The sequence below is a fragment of the Patiria miniata genome, unplaced genomic scaffold, assembly GCF_015706575.1.
Source record: "Patiria miniata isolate m_02_andy unplaced genomic scaffold, ASM1570657v1 HiC_scaffold_4, whole genome shotgun sequence".
NCBI classification, from domain to species: Eukaryota; Metazoa; Echinodermata; class Asteroidea; order Valvatida; family Asterinidae; genus Patiria; species Patiria miniata.
The window spans coordinates 11,143,866-11,162,097 of NW_024037071.1; the positions used below are offsets into that span (position 1 = coordinate 11,143,866).

Genomic DNA, 18,232 nt, shown 5'->3' on the forward strand with positions numbered 1-18,232 from the left:
AAGTCGGTGGGCATTCCTTGTGTGTTACCTCCCATGTTCCGGTACACATAAGGCAGTGTTTACGCTCACATTTGTTTATGGTGTAAATCGAGGATTTTCTATTGTTCCTCTTCCTTTTTCCTTTGTTTGTACTAACTTTTTCGCAACAGCTCTCATTGGTTTCGTACACGTTTTCCAATCGAGGTCGTCACACGCACACGGACACCCCAATATATGTTACATACGTAGTGTGGACATTCCTTTGTTTTCGTGTAGTTAAGAAAAACCTGTGAAAAAAAAATCATTTTACTCACACTGTGAAAACTCTTTCAACCATTTTTTTTCTATGATTTCCTTTAGTGTTTCTCTTCATTTTGTCACGGATGAGGCTAACCCCCAAAACGCCTCTAAATCTGTTTTCCAGAGAGGGGGAACAAGGTGTGGAGGTGGGCAAGTTTGCACAACGTTGCTGCTAGCTGGTTTATGTAGACACCTCTTTTGTTCGGAAGTCCACTCAGTGAATGTATTGCTTGTACACACCCATCTTGTCGTGTTTTATTATACTCATGAGGACCTGTCCCTTTCCTTTGTTTGTTCCCTTTTGTTTGTACTTACTCTTTTTCTCGACAACTTCTATAAGGTTTGTACACGAAATTCTCCCGAGGACTAGTGCCCACGTCCCCGGGCAGCGTCGAGACTATTGTTACCCGCACACACGTACCCACTGTCCCAAGTCCCCAGTCGTATAGGATAACCTGTACACGTGTGTCTCGATTTACACCATAAACAAGCGCACATACAGGTATATGTTTACCTTCCATACCTAATGTGGACAGTCTTTTGTACTGGTGTGGTTAAGAAAAACCGGAGAGAAAACCCTCATTTTTACTTGCACTGTGAACACTTTTAACCCACTTTCTTATTATTTCTTTGAGTGTTCCTCTTCATTCTGCGACTGATAAATCTAATCTCCAAAATGCCTCTAAACCTGTTTTCGAAAGAGGTGGAAACCTAGTATAGGCGCGTGCAAGTCTACACGCTTCTTGCACCCTGTGGACCTCTTTGTTCACAGGTCTACAAAAAGTATGCAAGGTTAGGGCACACACATAATTATATTACATACATAAACACAGCCATACGAATTGATCTCTTGTTTTAACAGAAAGGCAAAATCCCAAACTGCATAAAATTCTCTGCGATTTCGTCACCATGCCTTGTTCTGGCTTATGGCTTTTAAAAGCGGTGACCACGATGTCAACTTGAACGTGCAAGCCAACACTTCTTTGGACACTTCTGGGCCCGCCAATCAGGGGTATCGTCGAGAGATTCACGGTCTATTGCCGGGCCTTACATTTGGAAATATGCCGGAAAGTGATAACGTTGTGTTCGTTTCATTTGAAACACATCATCCCCATTGTAAATAAATCAAAAACTTAATTCACAGCACTTGTCAAGATATTCTTCAATGGTCTATTATAGTTCTCATTACTAACTCAGCGCTTATGGGCGTAACAAAGTCGCAGCCTTTTACTTTTCTTACTCTTCTTAGCCTCCCTTCCAACGTTCTGAATCATATACACGTCTAATGCATGCCAATTGCAAGCTCGAAGTAAAAATGACCGACAAGATGTGGCTGATAATTTAGCTTTTTCCCAATCGCAAGGCTTTGATACACATTACCTCAAAGACCATCTGACCAAGCTAGTCATACCCATTGCCCAAAATTATCCTAATCCTATATCTTCCAATCAGGAAGGCCCTCTTTGCTCTATATCCACATCATAGATCCCCCGCCCTGCACTCATCTTCTAAGTACTGCAATCATCCGTTTCACAGTAATATATGCTGTACTATTGAAACAACGGGAAATGTGAGCAAGGATAGCAGTAACCGATAATTTTAAAGCCTCAAAGTGACCTCTGTTTTGTTGCTAACCCGATTAACACAGTTGTAAATGCACATCATTAAGGTTTGTTGTTATAATAACAGCTTACAAATGAAAGTGAGTTTACAATATCTGTGTAAAATCTTAAAATGGTGCAAAAGGAATCCTCAACAGCCGATGTGAAACTAAACACAGCCAATTGTCTTGCGACGCTGCTTCCATCCCTTTTGTTATGAAATTACATAGTTATTTTTTACAGTGTAAACTTATCAGGTGAAATAGAAATTTTGAAAACACTACCCATATAGTACAGAGTAATAATATGAAGGTTGAAAAAATGGTTTCCGATCATCGATATAAGGTTTTTGTTAACTACTTAAAAAAAAAAAAAAAAAAAAAAAAAAAAAAACGTTAAATGAACGTTCACCGTCTTCAGGACGGTCAGAGCATACCGACCGGAACGTCGAGTTTATATATACCTCCGGTTGTTTTCACAGCCATTCTCTTAGAAACTATTCGCACATGGTGTTTCCGCAAACCTTTCATTTTTTAGTATCTGCACCATGCAAAGCCTCAAATCTTACTTAGGTTGAAAAATGTTTAAAATAAGTCATCAGTTGATGCGTATGGCGAAGTTTTCTGAAATCACTTTAAATTTATGTATATAACCAAATTCATGCTGAAAGAAAGTTGAGGGGGAGAAAGATTGACGATGTCACCAGACCGAAAGTAACATTAAATAGGCCTTTAAACCTTAAAAACAATGCTGAAAAGTCAACCGTGAGATATGTAATCCAGAGTTTTGATCGAAATATTAACATAGCTTTCGAGGTTTTTATGGTAATTACATCACGATGACGTCACCAAGTATCATATTACAAGCTACCAAAGATTTCTAGATTTAATCTTTCAAAATCAATATAAAATCATCTGTGAGAGATCTGATTTTGTTTTTTACGGGAATTGATAGAATAATCCAGGGTCTTTATTTTTGATATTTTGCGCAAACTCACATGATCCTTCCGGTTCAAACCGGAAGTGCCTTTGAAAGTGAAAAATGTGAACTTGTATTCAACGATGATTAGCTCTGGCTAGGTTGTACTTTACAAAAACAAATTACCGGCGACCTCATAAAATGTAAGAGCATCCTCTAGCGACAGTTTGAAAACTGATTAAAACGAATTTCCAGTTGATTATTGTGGCACATTTATGACATATGAAACAGATGCGAGCCCGACCACTCTGCGTTTGTAACTCAAAAAACGCAAATCTCTGGTGATGTTTGTTTCATTCAGATAGTAACTTGAACAGTGAAATGAGCAATGTGCTGCGTTTAGTGGGTTTTGCACGTTTAAAACTGCGAAGATTGACGGTGGAACAAAACAGTCCCGTTCATGGACAAGATTGAAAAGCGATTTCGCCAATAGGGAGAAATCGCTGATGTCGCGATGGTCGAACATTGATATGGCGAAATTTCACATCAAAGTGTCATTCCAGGGCCACCGTACTACAAAGTGTTCCTTGTGACGTTCAGGTCGAAAGCCAAAGTTCATATATATATAACTGCAAATATGTTGTTCATATAACATATTGTGTCCTTTTTTATGTTGATTTAGTGTTAAGTGAATGGAGTTTTGGGAATGGCCTTTGTCCACTTGAACCTCTAATGAAAATATGTTCCATTAAATTGCTGAGGAAAATAATAATTTAATCCAGACTTCGATGAAATTTTAAAATAATTTCATTAGGACACCGTTACGAACATCAGATCAAACACTCTGTAAATCCTGTAATTGAGAACAACAGTTAAATAAAAACAAAGTTAAACATTTACTAATCTGTATTGACAGAAAATGTGAAAATTACAAAGGTTATTGTTTTGTAGAAAGATTTGTGCCTTTTGTTATTCTGAAGATGTCGTCCATAAGAAGACCCCAAAATCACTGCATGTAGTACTGGAGTTTCAAAGACGGATGATCAGGAATTTTATGGAAATTACCCCTACAAGTGACCCCCAGGGCAATACCCAACATTTGTCTCCCCTGGAGGAGGGGAGACAAATCTGCAAGTCTGTTGGGATATAGTTGGGATGATTCTCCATATTACGGGGATTTAACTTACATTTTGCAACGCATTTTAATACTGGACATTGGGTACTCTTGAAATTGACGGTGAATTTAGCAATGAATGCAATCTAATCGCATTGCACTGTGACCCTTGCTTTCAAGTTTAAAGGCTTATTTGATGTTGCAATGTAAATAATGCCATATTGTTTGCTTAATTGTTAATAATTCAACACACTGGAAATTCCCGAACACGAATAACCAAATACATTATGCACGGAAATCTATGGACATGTATAGCACTTCAGGGACTTTGTCAAAACGAAACACCTCTGCCTAGGGCCCATAATCTGATAACATTTATAAATAGCACAAGTCAATGAAAGATTTTATATCGAGAGCCAGTGAAGTTGATAGGTGGAGCAGGTCACGACACGTTATTTCGATCGTTTTATCATGCTGTTACTTTACATTTAGCTAATTCATCAGTACAAAATCGTATGATCATTTACAAATTACACTGTTACAAAAAACTCAATTTACAGTAGATTTTTTGTCAATTGGCATTACAGAGATTAAATATTGGTTTGTAAATACATTAAATACGGGTTAAATACGTTAAATACTGTTTTTGCACAGTAGATTTTACTGTTGTTGTTTTTTTCTCAGTATCCATTAATAGCAAATTCTTCTGTATTAGGTATTTGTTCATTTGCAGGCATCCAGTTTTGCAACGGATGATTAGGCCTATCTGTTATCGTTTTGTATAGTAAAAGCACATTTGATGTTGTAGTTTATTCCATAACAAACCCCACTCTAACTTCACAATTTTCTGTAGCTGAACACGACAATGTATTAGTTATTTACAGCGATTACTTGATTGGCCCTTTCTGAAAATCTCCCATGTTAATTACATGGTAAATCCCACATCATTTCTCAAAGGATTCCAAATTTTCCCATGATGCTTTTCGGCTGTGTGGTGTAGCCTATACTGCACCCAATATGCAGTTTTCCATCACGGTACTCCGATGGGAATAGTCTGTGATTCGTATAGGAAGTGTCTTAAGCACTCGACCAATGCCTACATCATTGCTCCTTTACGACTTTTCAAGTTGTACCATACTATCACCATATTCCCAATTCATTTTCCCATAAATGTTTCCAATCACAATAACAAATGGTTCAAAATTATCCATAGTTCTTTAATGTGCACATTTTTTACATAAAAAAAACATTGTATGCTTCATTTATCAACAATATAAAAAAGAAATTACAAGTAGAACAGTCATACCATACGACAGTCATATCATATCGACTCACTATCATACTAATAGTGAGTCGACTGATATTTTGGCACCCTTCACCACAATAAACGTTGCATGATGACTGCCTCCTACAGGAACAATCATCGGATAGGCACTCACTTTTAATTGGTCAGCCGATTCCTGAACAACAAATGATTATGATTCTCTGTTAACGGACTGCGATGTGACTGTGTCTTAACGGAAACGAAACGGAAGGCTAGTTCAAAACACGGAATTTTAATTTAACGGCGAATCTTGTGTAATCAAGCATAGAAATAAATGTAGAACGTTGTACGTAGACAGGGACAAATTAGTTTATGTACAAACACAATCCAAAAAACAGTAATATCCACTCTAATTTTACAAAAGTTTCAACAGAAAAACAACTGTTGAGTAACGCGTTTTTGTTTTTACAGTGTAGGGGACAATTTCTTTTGAAAAGAGGCTTTCAATTTTCCTTTTTTTCCAGAATCAAAAGATAAATACTTCATATCAGTGGTCAAAAAACAAATACTAGAGAATCAAAACATACAAATGTGGAAACATTTCTTTTGAAAATAGTGTTTTTTACCAATACAATTAATTACACACTGCTGAATTGTGACACCGGTGAGTGTGAATGAAAAGTTCCTAATTACAAAAATAACCCTATGTTCGTATGATGCTCAACAGACTAAATTCGTATTATGGTCTGTCCTCTGTGAAATCATCACTCGTGAATACATGAGAGGCCATCATGGTCACTTTAATGTACATTTACTTCACACGGTAACTTCACACTGTTGTATAGGACCATGCTGTTTAAAGTATTTGAACCCAAACCTGCTATTTTAATTAGCTTCGTCTATTCTCACGATGCCATTCGCTGCCAAATCTTCCTTTACTCGTTCAGAAAATCAGGGTCAGGATAGCCGTATCTTGTTCTGAAAGCAAACTTAGAATCCCCGTTTATTGGAGCACGCAGACAAGGCGAGGAATTATGCACTTTTCATTACAAATAAAAGCTTTGGTGTGTAGATCCTTTATGTTTGTAGGAAGTAGAATTCAGCGGGGGCAATTGATTTTGGGGTAATTGATAAAAACAAAGTTAAACATTTACTAATCTGTTTTGACAGTAAATGAAAAAAATACAAAGGTTATTGTTTTGCAGAAAGATTTGTGTCTTTTGTTATTCTGAAGATGTTGTTCATAAGAAGACCCCAAAATCACTGCATGTGGTACTGGAGTTTCAAAGACGGATGATCAGGAACTTGATGGAAATTACCCCTACAAGTGACCCCCAGGGCAATACCCAACATTTTCTGGGGGAAAAAAACGCCAATATATTTGGGTGGAGGAGGGGAGACAAATCTGCAAGTCTGTTGGGATATAGTTGGGATGATTCTCCATATTACGGGGATTTAACTTACATTTTGAAACGCAATTTAATACTGGACATTGGGTACTCTTGAAATTGACGATGAATTTAGCAATGAATGCAATCTAATCGCATTGCACTGTGACCCTTGCTTTCAAGTTTAAAGGCTTATTTGATGTTGCAATGTAAATAATGCCATATTGTTTGCTTAATTGTTAATAATTCAACACACTGGAAATTCCCGAACACGAATAACCAAAATACATTATGCACGGAAATCTATGGACATGTATCGCAGTTCAGGGATTTCGTCAAAACGAAACACCTCTGCCTAGGGCCCATAATCTGATAACATTCATAAATAGCACAAGTTAATGAAAGATTTTATATCGAGAGCTAGTGAAGTTGATAGGTGGAACAGGTCACGACGTGTTATTTCGATCGTTTTATCATGCTGTTACTTTACATTTAGCTAATTCAGTATAAAATCGCATGATCATTTACAAACTACACTGATACACAAAACTCTTAATTTACAGTAGATTCTTTTGTCAATTGGCATACAGAGCTTAAATATTGTTGTTAAATACATTAAATACGGGTTAAATACGTTAATTACTGTTTTTGCACAGTAGATTTTACTGTTGTTGTGTTTTTTTCTCTGTATGCATTAACAACAAATTCTTCTGTATTAGGTATTTGTTCATTTGCAGGCATCCCACTGTTTTGCAACGGATAATTAGGCCTATAACAAACCCCACTCTAACTTCACAATTTTCTGTACCACAATGTATTAGTTATTTACCGCGATTACTTGATTGGCCCTTTCTGAAAATCTCCCATGTTAATTACATGGTAAATCCCTTATCAGTTCTCAAAGGATTCCAAATTTTCCCATGATGCTTTTCGGCTGTGTGGTGTAGCCTATACTGCACCCAATATGCAGTTTTCCATCACGGTACTCCGATGGGAATAGTCCCTGTGCCGTAAAGGAAGTGTCTTAAGCACTCGACCAATGCCGACATCATTGCTCCTTCACGACTTTTCAAGTTGTACCATACAACTGGAGACGTCACCTGTAACATGACGTCACCTGTAATTTGTTTTGTAAAGTGCAGCCTAGCCAGAGATTAACGTCGTTAAATGCAAGTTCATATCTTTTTCAACTTTCAAATTATAACGCACTTTTGGTTTAGACCGGAAGGAAGGTCACGTGATTTTGCACATAATAGCAAAAAATGAAGACCATGGACTATTATATCAATTACTTACAGAAACAAAGACAGATCTCTCACAGTTGATTTATATTGATTTTAAAAGATTAAATCTAGAAATCTTTGGTTCCTTTGTAATCTGATACTTGATGACGTCATCGTGAAGTAATTACCAGAAATTAATATGTACCACCGGGGATGAGGGTAGATGTTTAAAGTTACAAGTCCATACCATAAACCGTTTAGAAGAATACCCACGGAGAAGTATTGTCAGGAAAAAAGAATCGGAAAGAAAGAAAGAAAGAAAGACGATTTATCAGAACAATTCTAAACAGTGGTTGGGTTGTGCCCGACCACTCAACAAATCATCATGTTCGCATTTTGTGATCTGATAGACTTAGTCTTGATGAACATTTTGTTTGTCTGTGTGGAGTCACTCGACCAGTTTACTTTCGGGGTTAATAGAAGACCAACTTTGCAAAGTTTCAGTACGATGACATAATCAGAACGAAAGTTACTTAAGGGAGAATGTGAAAACAGTAGTTATTGTCCTTTTTAAATAAACATTAAATCCATCACGTTGTTCACATTAATGCTATGACGTAAACAAACTTCAAGTTAGGTTTCATTAATAAATGTGTATGTGCGTTCATTTTTAACTTGCATAGGTCGCCACATGAGCCGAATTAAGCGAAACTGGGACAAATTCGAATGCTTCAAACTTCCATTATACTAAACCTTAAGTTAAATTTCAATCAGTGGCTTTTCGAAATTGAATTAAGAATCGAACAACGATGCTATGGCACGAATTGAAGTATATTTTGGGGAAATCTGTGTGGCATAAACAAATAGTGTTAAAATAACTGGGAAAAACCTACATTAAACTAATGTAGAGTTACAAAACTTGGCCCAGTGTTATTTCTCGCATATATAAATGATGCTGCTGAAAATGCTCACAGCAGATGCTGGAAGTACGTTCACGAATTCACACTTGGTGAAATCAGACCTCTCAATCATATCAGCCTTAGACAGGATGATTTGAATAGACTCAATGATTGGGCTTTTGGACAATCTTTGAATTCAGCCAAATGTCAGGTTATGTAGTGCATTTTGGCAGGAGGGAACCACCCCTTTAACGAGTGTTAAATTATTGGGAGTTACGCTACAAAATAATCTGAAGTGGGACTCGCACATTGCTGAGATGATAGGTAAAGACAATAGAAAATTATTAATACTCAGGAAACTGAAAGAAACTGGTTTACTCAGAAAGAACTTGTTACTGTATAAACAGGTTATGTTAGACCAATCCTAGAATACGCATCGCCAGTTTGGCACTCAAGCTTTACACTCAAACAGACCAATCAAATTGAGTCGATCCAAAAACGAGTGTGCCGTATTATTCTAGGAATCAATACATTAATTGGTTACGAACATGCTCTATCTACTCTGTGTCTGGATCACCTTTATGATTGAAGAACCACAATGTGTACAAACTTTGCTCTAAGTGTTTTTAAACCAGGCAGATTTAATGAGTGGTTCCCTAAATCAAAAGGTTCACACACTAGATCGAGTAGAACACTTGAGGAGTATCCCAGTTTATCAGTGGCGTAGCCAGGAATTTTTCAGTGGGGGGGGGGGGGGGGGGGGGGGGGGGGGGCTGGAACATTTCAATGGGGGGGGGGGGCGTCATGTACATCAATGATAATTTTTTTAGAAACTCAAAATCTCAGTGGGGGACGACTGGGGGCCCCACCACCCACCCCCACCCCCCACCCCCCCCACCCCCCCCCCCCCCCACCCCCCCCCCCCCCCCCACCCCCCCCCCCCCCCCCCCCCCCCCCCCCCCCCCCCCCCCCACCCCCCCCCCCCCCCCCCCCCCCCCCCCCCCCCCCCCCCCCCCCCCCCCCCCCCCCCCCCCCCCCCCCCCCCACCCCCGTGGCTACGCCACTGCAGTTCATCCAAGAGATTTAGAAACAGCCCGGTGCCCTATTTCACGTTCAACATAGGATTTTTAAGTGTATACATTTTAATTACTATTATCCAAGCGTGTTTGTTTAGAATAAAGGATTGTTGTTGTGGATTTTGTATGTGTTTTAATTTCTTGTGAATCGTGTTGATTTTTAATTCATTTAACTTTTTATTGTTACTCACTGTGCAATTCGGCTTTTGAGCTGCTAAATGGTGATAATAAACCCACCTAATAATAATAATTTATAACAGCTGGAATATTGAAATCGTTTAGGTGACAAATTGCGTGATAAAAATATCACATATTTTATAAATGCTGAATAGGTTGCAGAGTTTAAAAGGTTGATGGGCATCCATGCCTTACAGAGGCCCCAAATCGGTTGCCTTCGATGATTTTCCGACCAGGAAAGCCATCGCTATCACTGTGCAAACTAATGTACCTGTAGGTGAAAGTGCACAATTTGGCCCTAATATGCTACTCTAATATCTGCCCCGCTATAATAACCTCACCACCAATGCAATTCCTTCTTGGAAAACCCAGCCACCCGCGTGAACTGCAACCGCAGATGTTTTAGTGAGTAATATGAACGCACGGCAATCCATTGATTTTGCAGGTCCCGCAGCCAGTCCGCCTATCTTTCAGGACTCACTCACTGACTGACTCACTACCACTTTTGAACCGGACAGAGCGTATAATTTTGAATAAGCCCAACTCTAAACTGATTCAAAATGCCTTTTCAGTATTTTTTCGTGCATATGTGTATACATGGGCCCATGGGCGTCGCGAGGGGGGGGGGGGGCAAGGGGGGGCACTTGCCCCCTTCCCCTGGAAAATAAAAAAAAATAAAAAAAAATAAAAAAAAAAGAAAAAGAAAAGAAAAGAGGCGCGAAGACAAAGTGGTGTAAATTTAATGAGTTGGTGGGGGGGGGGCAAAATGTCCCTGCCCCCCTCTAAAACTGATAAATCGAGAATGTGTTGAGAAATACAAGCATTTTTTTGGCAAAAAAAATGTTTGCCCCCCTCTAGAAAAAATCCTGGCGACGCCCATGCATGGGCCTGGTTGAGTCCATTCTGAATTGCCGTTTAGCGCATAAGATATTGTGAGTTAAACCATTGCTGTCACACTATTGTTAAAAGTGTGGATTCGGAACTAAGAATCTGTAACGCTGGTCACAAAGCGTGGATTCGGAACGAAGAATCTTTAGTAAAGTGTGAAATCGGAATTACGAATCCACACTTTGAACACGTCGGATAATTGTTCTCCATAATGAGCATTCAGGACCGTATGCGTGACCGTATGCGTATTTCCTTCCGAAATGTCCAATGCATCTTCACTGTCACATTCTCCGCCGTCACTGCAACACGGCTTCGAGTCAGAAAGAAGTCATCGTCCGAACTATCCATAATGTCAGCGGAAGGAGCTGGGAAAAATGTTGCAACCTGACGCCACTTTTTTTTTCATATATCATCTCAATGAAGGTCGTTCATTGCAAAAATGATGATAAGACATGAAGCTGGGACTGAGAAATATTTCAAATTTTGTTAGGAAATACATACAGATTGTTCTTGACTCTCCATAGACTTTGTACACAATCGCGGAAGTGGCGTCAGGTTGCAACACTTTTCCCAAGTCTTTTCATACCCACTCACTGTGAATGCCAATACTTCTTTTGACGCAATGGTTTAAGTCGAAACAGTGTTCATTCGTTTTGAACGTACGCAAGACGGGCATTTACGTTTCAGCCAATGGAGAGCTTTGCTTGCCACGCTCCACCCACAGTTACCGCCCACCGTGACCGTCCACAGCCTTACTTTTATTATTCAAATTGTTTGCTAGTATGCAAGAGGATTCCAACTCGTTGAGCGGTACAAAAATCTAAATAACAAAAGAGGATCTCTTACAAAGAAAGCTGTCTGACACAATACCTGCTGAATCTCTCTATCGAAGCAATTTTGCAAGTACATGTACATTGTACATGATGTGTTTTGAACAAAATCTAGTCGGTAAAGCAAACAGAATTACGCACGTAATTCGTTTAGTGCAGGTATATGAATTCAAACTGCAGGGAGTCCTCTCAGCATTTAAGCCTACTGTACATACTGCCTTTAGTCATGGATCCCGTGGCCACAGTCATGTTCCTTTCTATGTTATTACTTTCTGTTATTGATAAGTGTACCCCCTGTTGATTTTTTTTCTCGACGAAGAGCTGGCTTTTCTTTGGAATTATTTCAACACTCTGTTTATGGGTTTTCTCTGCACGGGCATATTTTGTTTGCCTGCACCTTTACCAAGATTGCGCTACAATAGAGACTATTCTGAAGGCTTACGTAGGGTACAGCATACAGTCAGTATTCAGATTAACAATACACTTGGAATGTAAGGAAAGAAAAGGGCTAAGGCAGAGTACGAGTGCTATAGACACCATTATAATGGCTTACGTAGGGTACAGTCAGTATTCAGATTAACAATAGACTTGAAACGCAAGGAAAGAATAAGGCTAAGGCAGGGTACGAGCGCTACAATGGACACTATTATAAGGGCTTACGTATAGGGTACAGTCAGTATTCAGATTTACAATACACTTGGCACGTAAGGAAAGAATAAGGCTAAGGCAGGGTACCAGCGCTACAATAGAAACTATGTAGGATTAAAAAGGCTTACGTAGGGAACAGTCAGTATTCAGATTAACAATACACTCGGAACGCAAGGAAATAATAAGGCTAAGGCAGGGTACGAGCGCTACTTAGAAAAACAATAAAAACGGTACATAGGATTATAAATGTTACGCAGGGTACAGTCAGTATTCAGATTAACAAGACATATACATTTGTATGCCTGTTAAAGCTAAAGGCCACGTACCTTCGGGTACTGTCACTCTGAAAGCAAGACGAAAGTGAGGCACGAAATTGGGAAGGTCGACAAATGTGCCCGTGTGAATATCAATGATGAGGAGAGGGCACCTGTTTTAAATGCATATCGCCATAAGTTTATAAACAAAGAAGAGGTTTATGGAGTAAATCATTAGTTTATAGAGTCACAAATGTTTAACGACGCTGAAAAAAAAGTTTCGCTCATTACGTTTAAAATTAACCTTAACTGAATTTCCAATAAAAAGAAATATTTGTATGTACCGTATTTTTATCATATTCTTTTCATAACTAAAAACGAATAAAACTGCTGAAAACCGTTTAAAGAGTACATTGACCTGAAACTACAATCAACAAACTAAGCTGACCCATGTTTCGCCAAGTCCTTCAAATTTTTATTTATAAATATTTATTTATAATACATGTGATATAATCGATAACAAGTCTTTTATTTTGTTAATTTCAGTTTTTATTTATCGGAGATTATACGATAGAGCTTCAAAGAAACAGAGATTTGTTTGTGTTTACTTTTATTGACAGGAAAAAGGGTTGACAAACTTTGTCGAAAGATTTCAACATGAGTTTGAGTTGTACGTGCACTATAGTATCCTATACACGTATACGCGTACATGTACAACATTTCCAGTGCTTTTCTTCATCACGTCATATGTCGCCTATAGGCACAGCACTATAAAACTCCACTTTATGGTTCCCGATCCTGCCACTTACAATGTTCTTTGGTTATGTTGAAATTTGTACCGCTCAACGACTTGGAATCCTCTTGCATTGTTATCGTGATTAATAGAAGCAGCGAACAATTTGAATAATAAAAGTAAGGCAGTGGACGGTCACGGTGGGCGGTAACTAGTGGGTGGAGCGTGGCAAGCAAAGCTTTTCATTGGCTGAGACGTGAATGCCCGTCCTGCGTACGTTCAAAACGAATGAACACTAGAAATACACTCGCAAGTGTGGATTCTTAATTTACGAATCCACTCGGCGCTTTGCGCCGAGTGAATTCTTAAATTATGAGTCCACACTTTCTCGTGTTTTCTCCTTAGCCTCTGGGACTAGCTTTGTTAGGCTTGCCTTGTCGTGTTCCTCCATAATGACATTATTGGCCCATGGTCACGTTATTCATCCCCTAGTTTCATTGGACAACCATGCACTTGTTTCGGTATGATAGGGTATTTTTGTTTTGTATTATTTGTCGAACGCAGGAATTCATCTGTTAGTATCCAACTTATAGTGGTTGGCTCATGTAGTTCCCTAATAAAAGGTAATTATCTAAATGCTATTGTCTTCCCTTGGGCCGCGTATGGCGGGAATTTGATCGACACAAGTTAAAATGTGTCATTGTGCTATCACAACAGCCCATATGTTGTTTATTCCATTCGGTATTAATTGCCCTATATCATACAATGTCAATACTACAATGTGAGTCTAAAAAAAACTATACACTTTTAAAATTGGCCATAGTTTTTTTTTTCTTTTAGTAATATAGATAAGATATTTCCATATGTACTTTTAGAGTAATTACTCTAATTCCTCTAAAGGGGTCGGATAAAATCTGACTTGCGCCAACTAGTCAGGGCTGGATAAGAATGAGAAATTTAAAAGAACACAACCATGGTCTTGGTTTTGGTCATGGAATGCATAATCAGTTCAGATTTGTGAATCTTGCTTGCAAGAGTTTAAGTAGGCAGATCTGGATGACTTCCAGGAAAGGATAACTCGTGAAATTGACATTCTCAGACAAGACAGGGAGGTGATTCGCCGTGCTGTTGCAGGAATGATGCGCGGAGCCCAGCTATGTTCACTGAACGAGATGGTGGCCATGTTAAGGACTAAGACACCGTGGAATTTAATTGCCTTTTTAATATATTAAAAAAATTTAAATAAAATTAACGCGAAGTTTAAAAGCTAATGAAATCTTCTTTTGTCTCTTTGTTAGACAATGGTTGTGTTCTTTTAGATTGTTTTTTTTTCTTATCCAGCCCTGACCAGTTGGCGAAAGTCAGATTTCACCCGACCCCTTTAATTGTGCAGTCATGCATGAAAACTAATGCAGTGAAAATGTCACCAAAAGAAGCAAGAAGAGTTACTCTAAAAGTACATATGAAAATATCTTATCTTTATTGCTACAGAATAAAACTATGGCCAATTTTAAAAGTGTATAGTTCTTTTGACTCGCACTGTATAGTTTCAATTTGTTTTGATCAGCACTGTAAAAGCTCCCTTTAGGTTCACTAGGGGCCATTTCTCCCTGTACCTCCTGGTGCTGTAAAGGGGGGGGGGACACCCTGTGCCTGGATGGTTTAATAGTTATTTTTCTCTTTTTTTTCATTCAAGTTTTCTTAATCGGTGTTAATGCCTTTTCGCCTTTAACAATTTAATTGTGTGGCCTGGTGTTTTGCCATTTTTGTACATGTTATAGCTATTTATGGTGTTACATCCATTATGTAATGGGTCTGGTGTGCCCTCTTTATCAGGGTCTGGTGGGCCCTAATTGTGACAGGGTCTGGTGTGCCCTAGGTACCAGGTTCTGGTGTGCCCTAATGATCATGGTCTGGTGTGAAATATATATATATATGGTGGGCCTGGTGTGCCCTATTCATGCCTGCGTCTAGTTAACCCATGGTCTGGTGTGCCCCACTTTAATGCATTCCGTTGCCAGTTTACAATGGTATATCCGGTCATGTTGTGGCGAATAAAGAAGATCTGTGGCATAATTACTTACAAACAAATATATTGTGTGCGTGTTAAGTATCTTATTAGCCTGAGAATGATTTAGGACTAGCCTACCTCTTAACGCCAATTCGGCCACTTGGATACACAAAACGCACGACAAATTACTAAATAGCCATTTTGAATCAGTTTAATAAAATATTGTGAACTCTGTGACCAGCTTGATTAGGCTTGCCTTGTCGTGTTCCTTCATGATGACATTATTTTGTTGACATTGGCCAATATTTTTCAACTATACAGTCTGCCAGACAGGCTGGTTTTATGATGAATGTCATTCCAGCTAGGTGACAATGTTTTCTTGACTGCTGGTCGCCGACTGCCCGACCGTGAACACAAGGCGTGCTTCGAATCTCAAGGAGGCAAAGAACCTCCTTGCCTTCTTGGTTGTCAGGTAAAAATGCGGTGCGTGTGATGCCCGTAAAAGGGCTGCCTGGGTTGGGATGATCAGCCTATAGTTGAAAGCATGGCGTCGCTAGGAAGGGGGAGGGCACGGGGGGGGGGTGTCAGTAAATTGAGACTAAATCCCACTAGATTAATTAGCCCACATATATAATTTTCACAAAGATTTAGCGAAATATGTATTCGAAAGAGCATTACAATTCCCTGGGCTATATATCTTTAGTATGACATTCTTGAATATTTGATGAAAACGTTTGTACCTGTATACAGTTTTTGACAGTGTGTAAGAGGTCTTTATAAGGTCTTCGAGCTCATCAGAGAGTCATGTTCTCACGGGTATCACAGTACATTGTGGACGAACCATTTTCATCGGTGATTGCATGTGCAAACATTTAAATACCACCTAATTTTACAAGTATAAAATGTAATTAAGTAATACACGTCCGTGCACATTGAATCACTTACAAATCCAAATGCTCCAATTATGCATTGTTCAACGATAGTAAGATTTATGCTTAAAACACCGTTACCATTTGTTTCCAAAATATTTTTGTTATTGATTTAATGGACTGTGTGTGACAACCATCAACAAAATCTTACTGTTTGCATCCCACTCAGTACGTAATACCGTATAATGATAACATCCTCGTCTGGATAACCAGGGAGGTGAAAGTAAGAGGCAGTCTCACTCTTCATCGTTCCATTGGGCTGGTTCCCTCTGGGCTCACCGCACTCCTTGCGGCATACAGGACATCTGTAGTTGCTCTTCAATGCTCGAGCGATGCAAGATTTACAGAATCGATGTTTGCATTTGTCCAGGACTACTTCGTCACCAGTGATCTCTGCCAAGCATATCGGACACTGTTTGGTCTCCGTACTATCAGTACAAGTGTCTGGGATGCTCGTAGCCATCGAGTAAGTGAAGTTACATCGTCTTTCAACCTGTAGCGTCTTGTTGAAAGCTTTGCTGATCAATCTAGACTTGGTGGTGTGACCTTGCAGATAATCCAGATGTTCCTGTAGCAATTTATTCCAGTTTAAATATGTCTGTGATCTTGCAAAATTGACTTTATGCGGGTTAGCTGTACACGCTTGCACTCAGTGAGCTAAATTGTCCTTGCGATAGTTTCCGAGTGTCGGAAATGCCAGGATTTTTTTTATTGTGACTGTTCAAACAAATTTGACAATGAAAACGTTTAGCTTTTCCGACGCTAAAGCTTCCACCTGTTTGTCAGCGGAGATTGAGAAATTTGTAAAGTTTGTCAAATTAGTCAAATTACCTAGTCACATTCGGTAAAGATTTTCAAAAAGAAGAAGGTAAAATGACTGGGACTCGAACCCCAACCTGCAGCATTGACCACTGAATAAACACAGCAGACCACGTTTGTGCAACGTACTTCGCCGTGCAATCTAAACTAAATTTATATGCGTATGATGGTGTCAACGACTCCCTGGCACACGTTATTAAAACCACCTTCGGTGACTTGTTTTTTTTCTGAATATCATTTCAGTCGGAAAATTGCACTGGGTATTTGATACCATCCTTCCTTCACTTTGAGCACGGTTTTTTTCTCATTGTAGCTTTGTTTCTGGGCAAATACCAATGGTCCTAGCTACGTCCATTTAAACAGTGCTCAAGTTTAAATGATAATCCCAATGAAATCGCACAAAAAAAACATGCATACAAGTTCACAAACACGCCTGCCGGCCTATTTTGATAATGGGAGATAATGATTAGTCAATAGAAACTGAACCTGCGCACCTTGAACTGTTCCTGAATGTAGGGTCTAACTGTAAAATTGTGGGCATTAATTTCTCTTTGAACTTAAAATGTTTGTTTGATTTGAATTATAAAATTAAACTTAAAAACATCGAGCAGACCCTCAATAGTTGGCGATCAAGATATCTGTCCTTAATTGGGGAAATTTGTGTGATAAAATCCCTCCTGTTGCCTCGGTTACTTTATCTGTCGTTTTTGTTCTATGTATTTAAATCCCTTTTAAAGAAAAAGAAAAACTATTGTTCAAATGCATCTTGAAGCATGGAAATAACGAAATGAACAGGAAAATCATGTACATGGATACTTTCTCAGGGGTCTTCGTATGATAGATTCTTTTATTTTTTTGTCAAGCTCAGAAAATAGTTTGGGTTACTGCGAATCCTCCTGCGAATCTTTTGGGTCAGCTTAAACATACTCAGGTTGATGACTATGTTAGGACTTGGCACTTCTTTAAGTAAAAGGTTTGTCGTGGGCCATGAATTAAGTGATTTTTCCTTTTGGCAATTCTGTGGTTCAATACGTATATTCGTTCAAAACGTTTAAGTCATACTTATTTTTCCAAGAGTGGTAGGGTGGGAAAGGTATTATCACTGTAAGAATCTATTGAATGAGCCAAAACCCAATGTTTTTTTTTTCATTTCAGGAACTAATACAATGTAATTGAATATG

General features: G+C 38.8%; 1 protein-coding gene across 1 annotated transcript in view; it reads right to left on the reverse strand.

Annotated features, from left to right (window-relative positions):
* Positions 1-16,695, reverse strand: part of LOC119740110 — a 91,200-nt gene extending 74,505 nt beyond the window's left edge. The window contains exon 1 of the mRNA XM_038215311.1: positions 16,412-16,695. Within this exon, the coding sequence (XP_038071239.1) occupies positions 16,412-16,695 (284 nt within the window). The remainder of the gene's footprint in view (positions 1-16,411) is intronic.
* Positions 16,696-18,232: the final 1,537 nt, after the last annotated feature.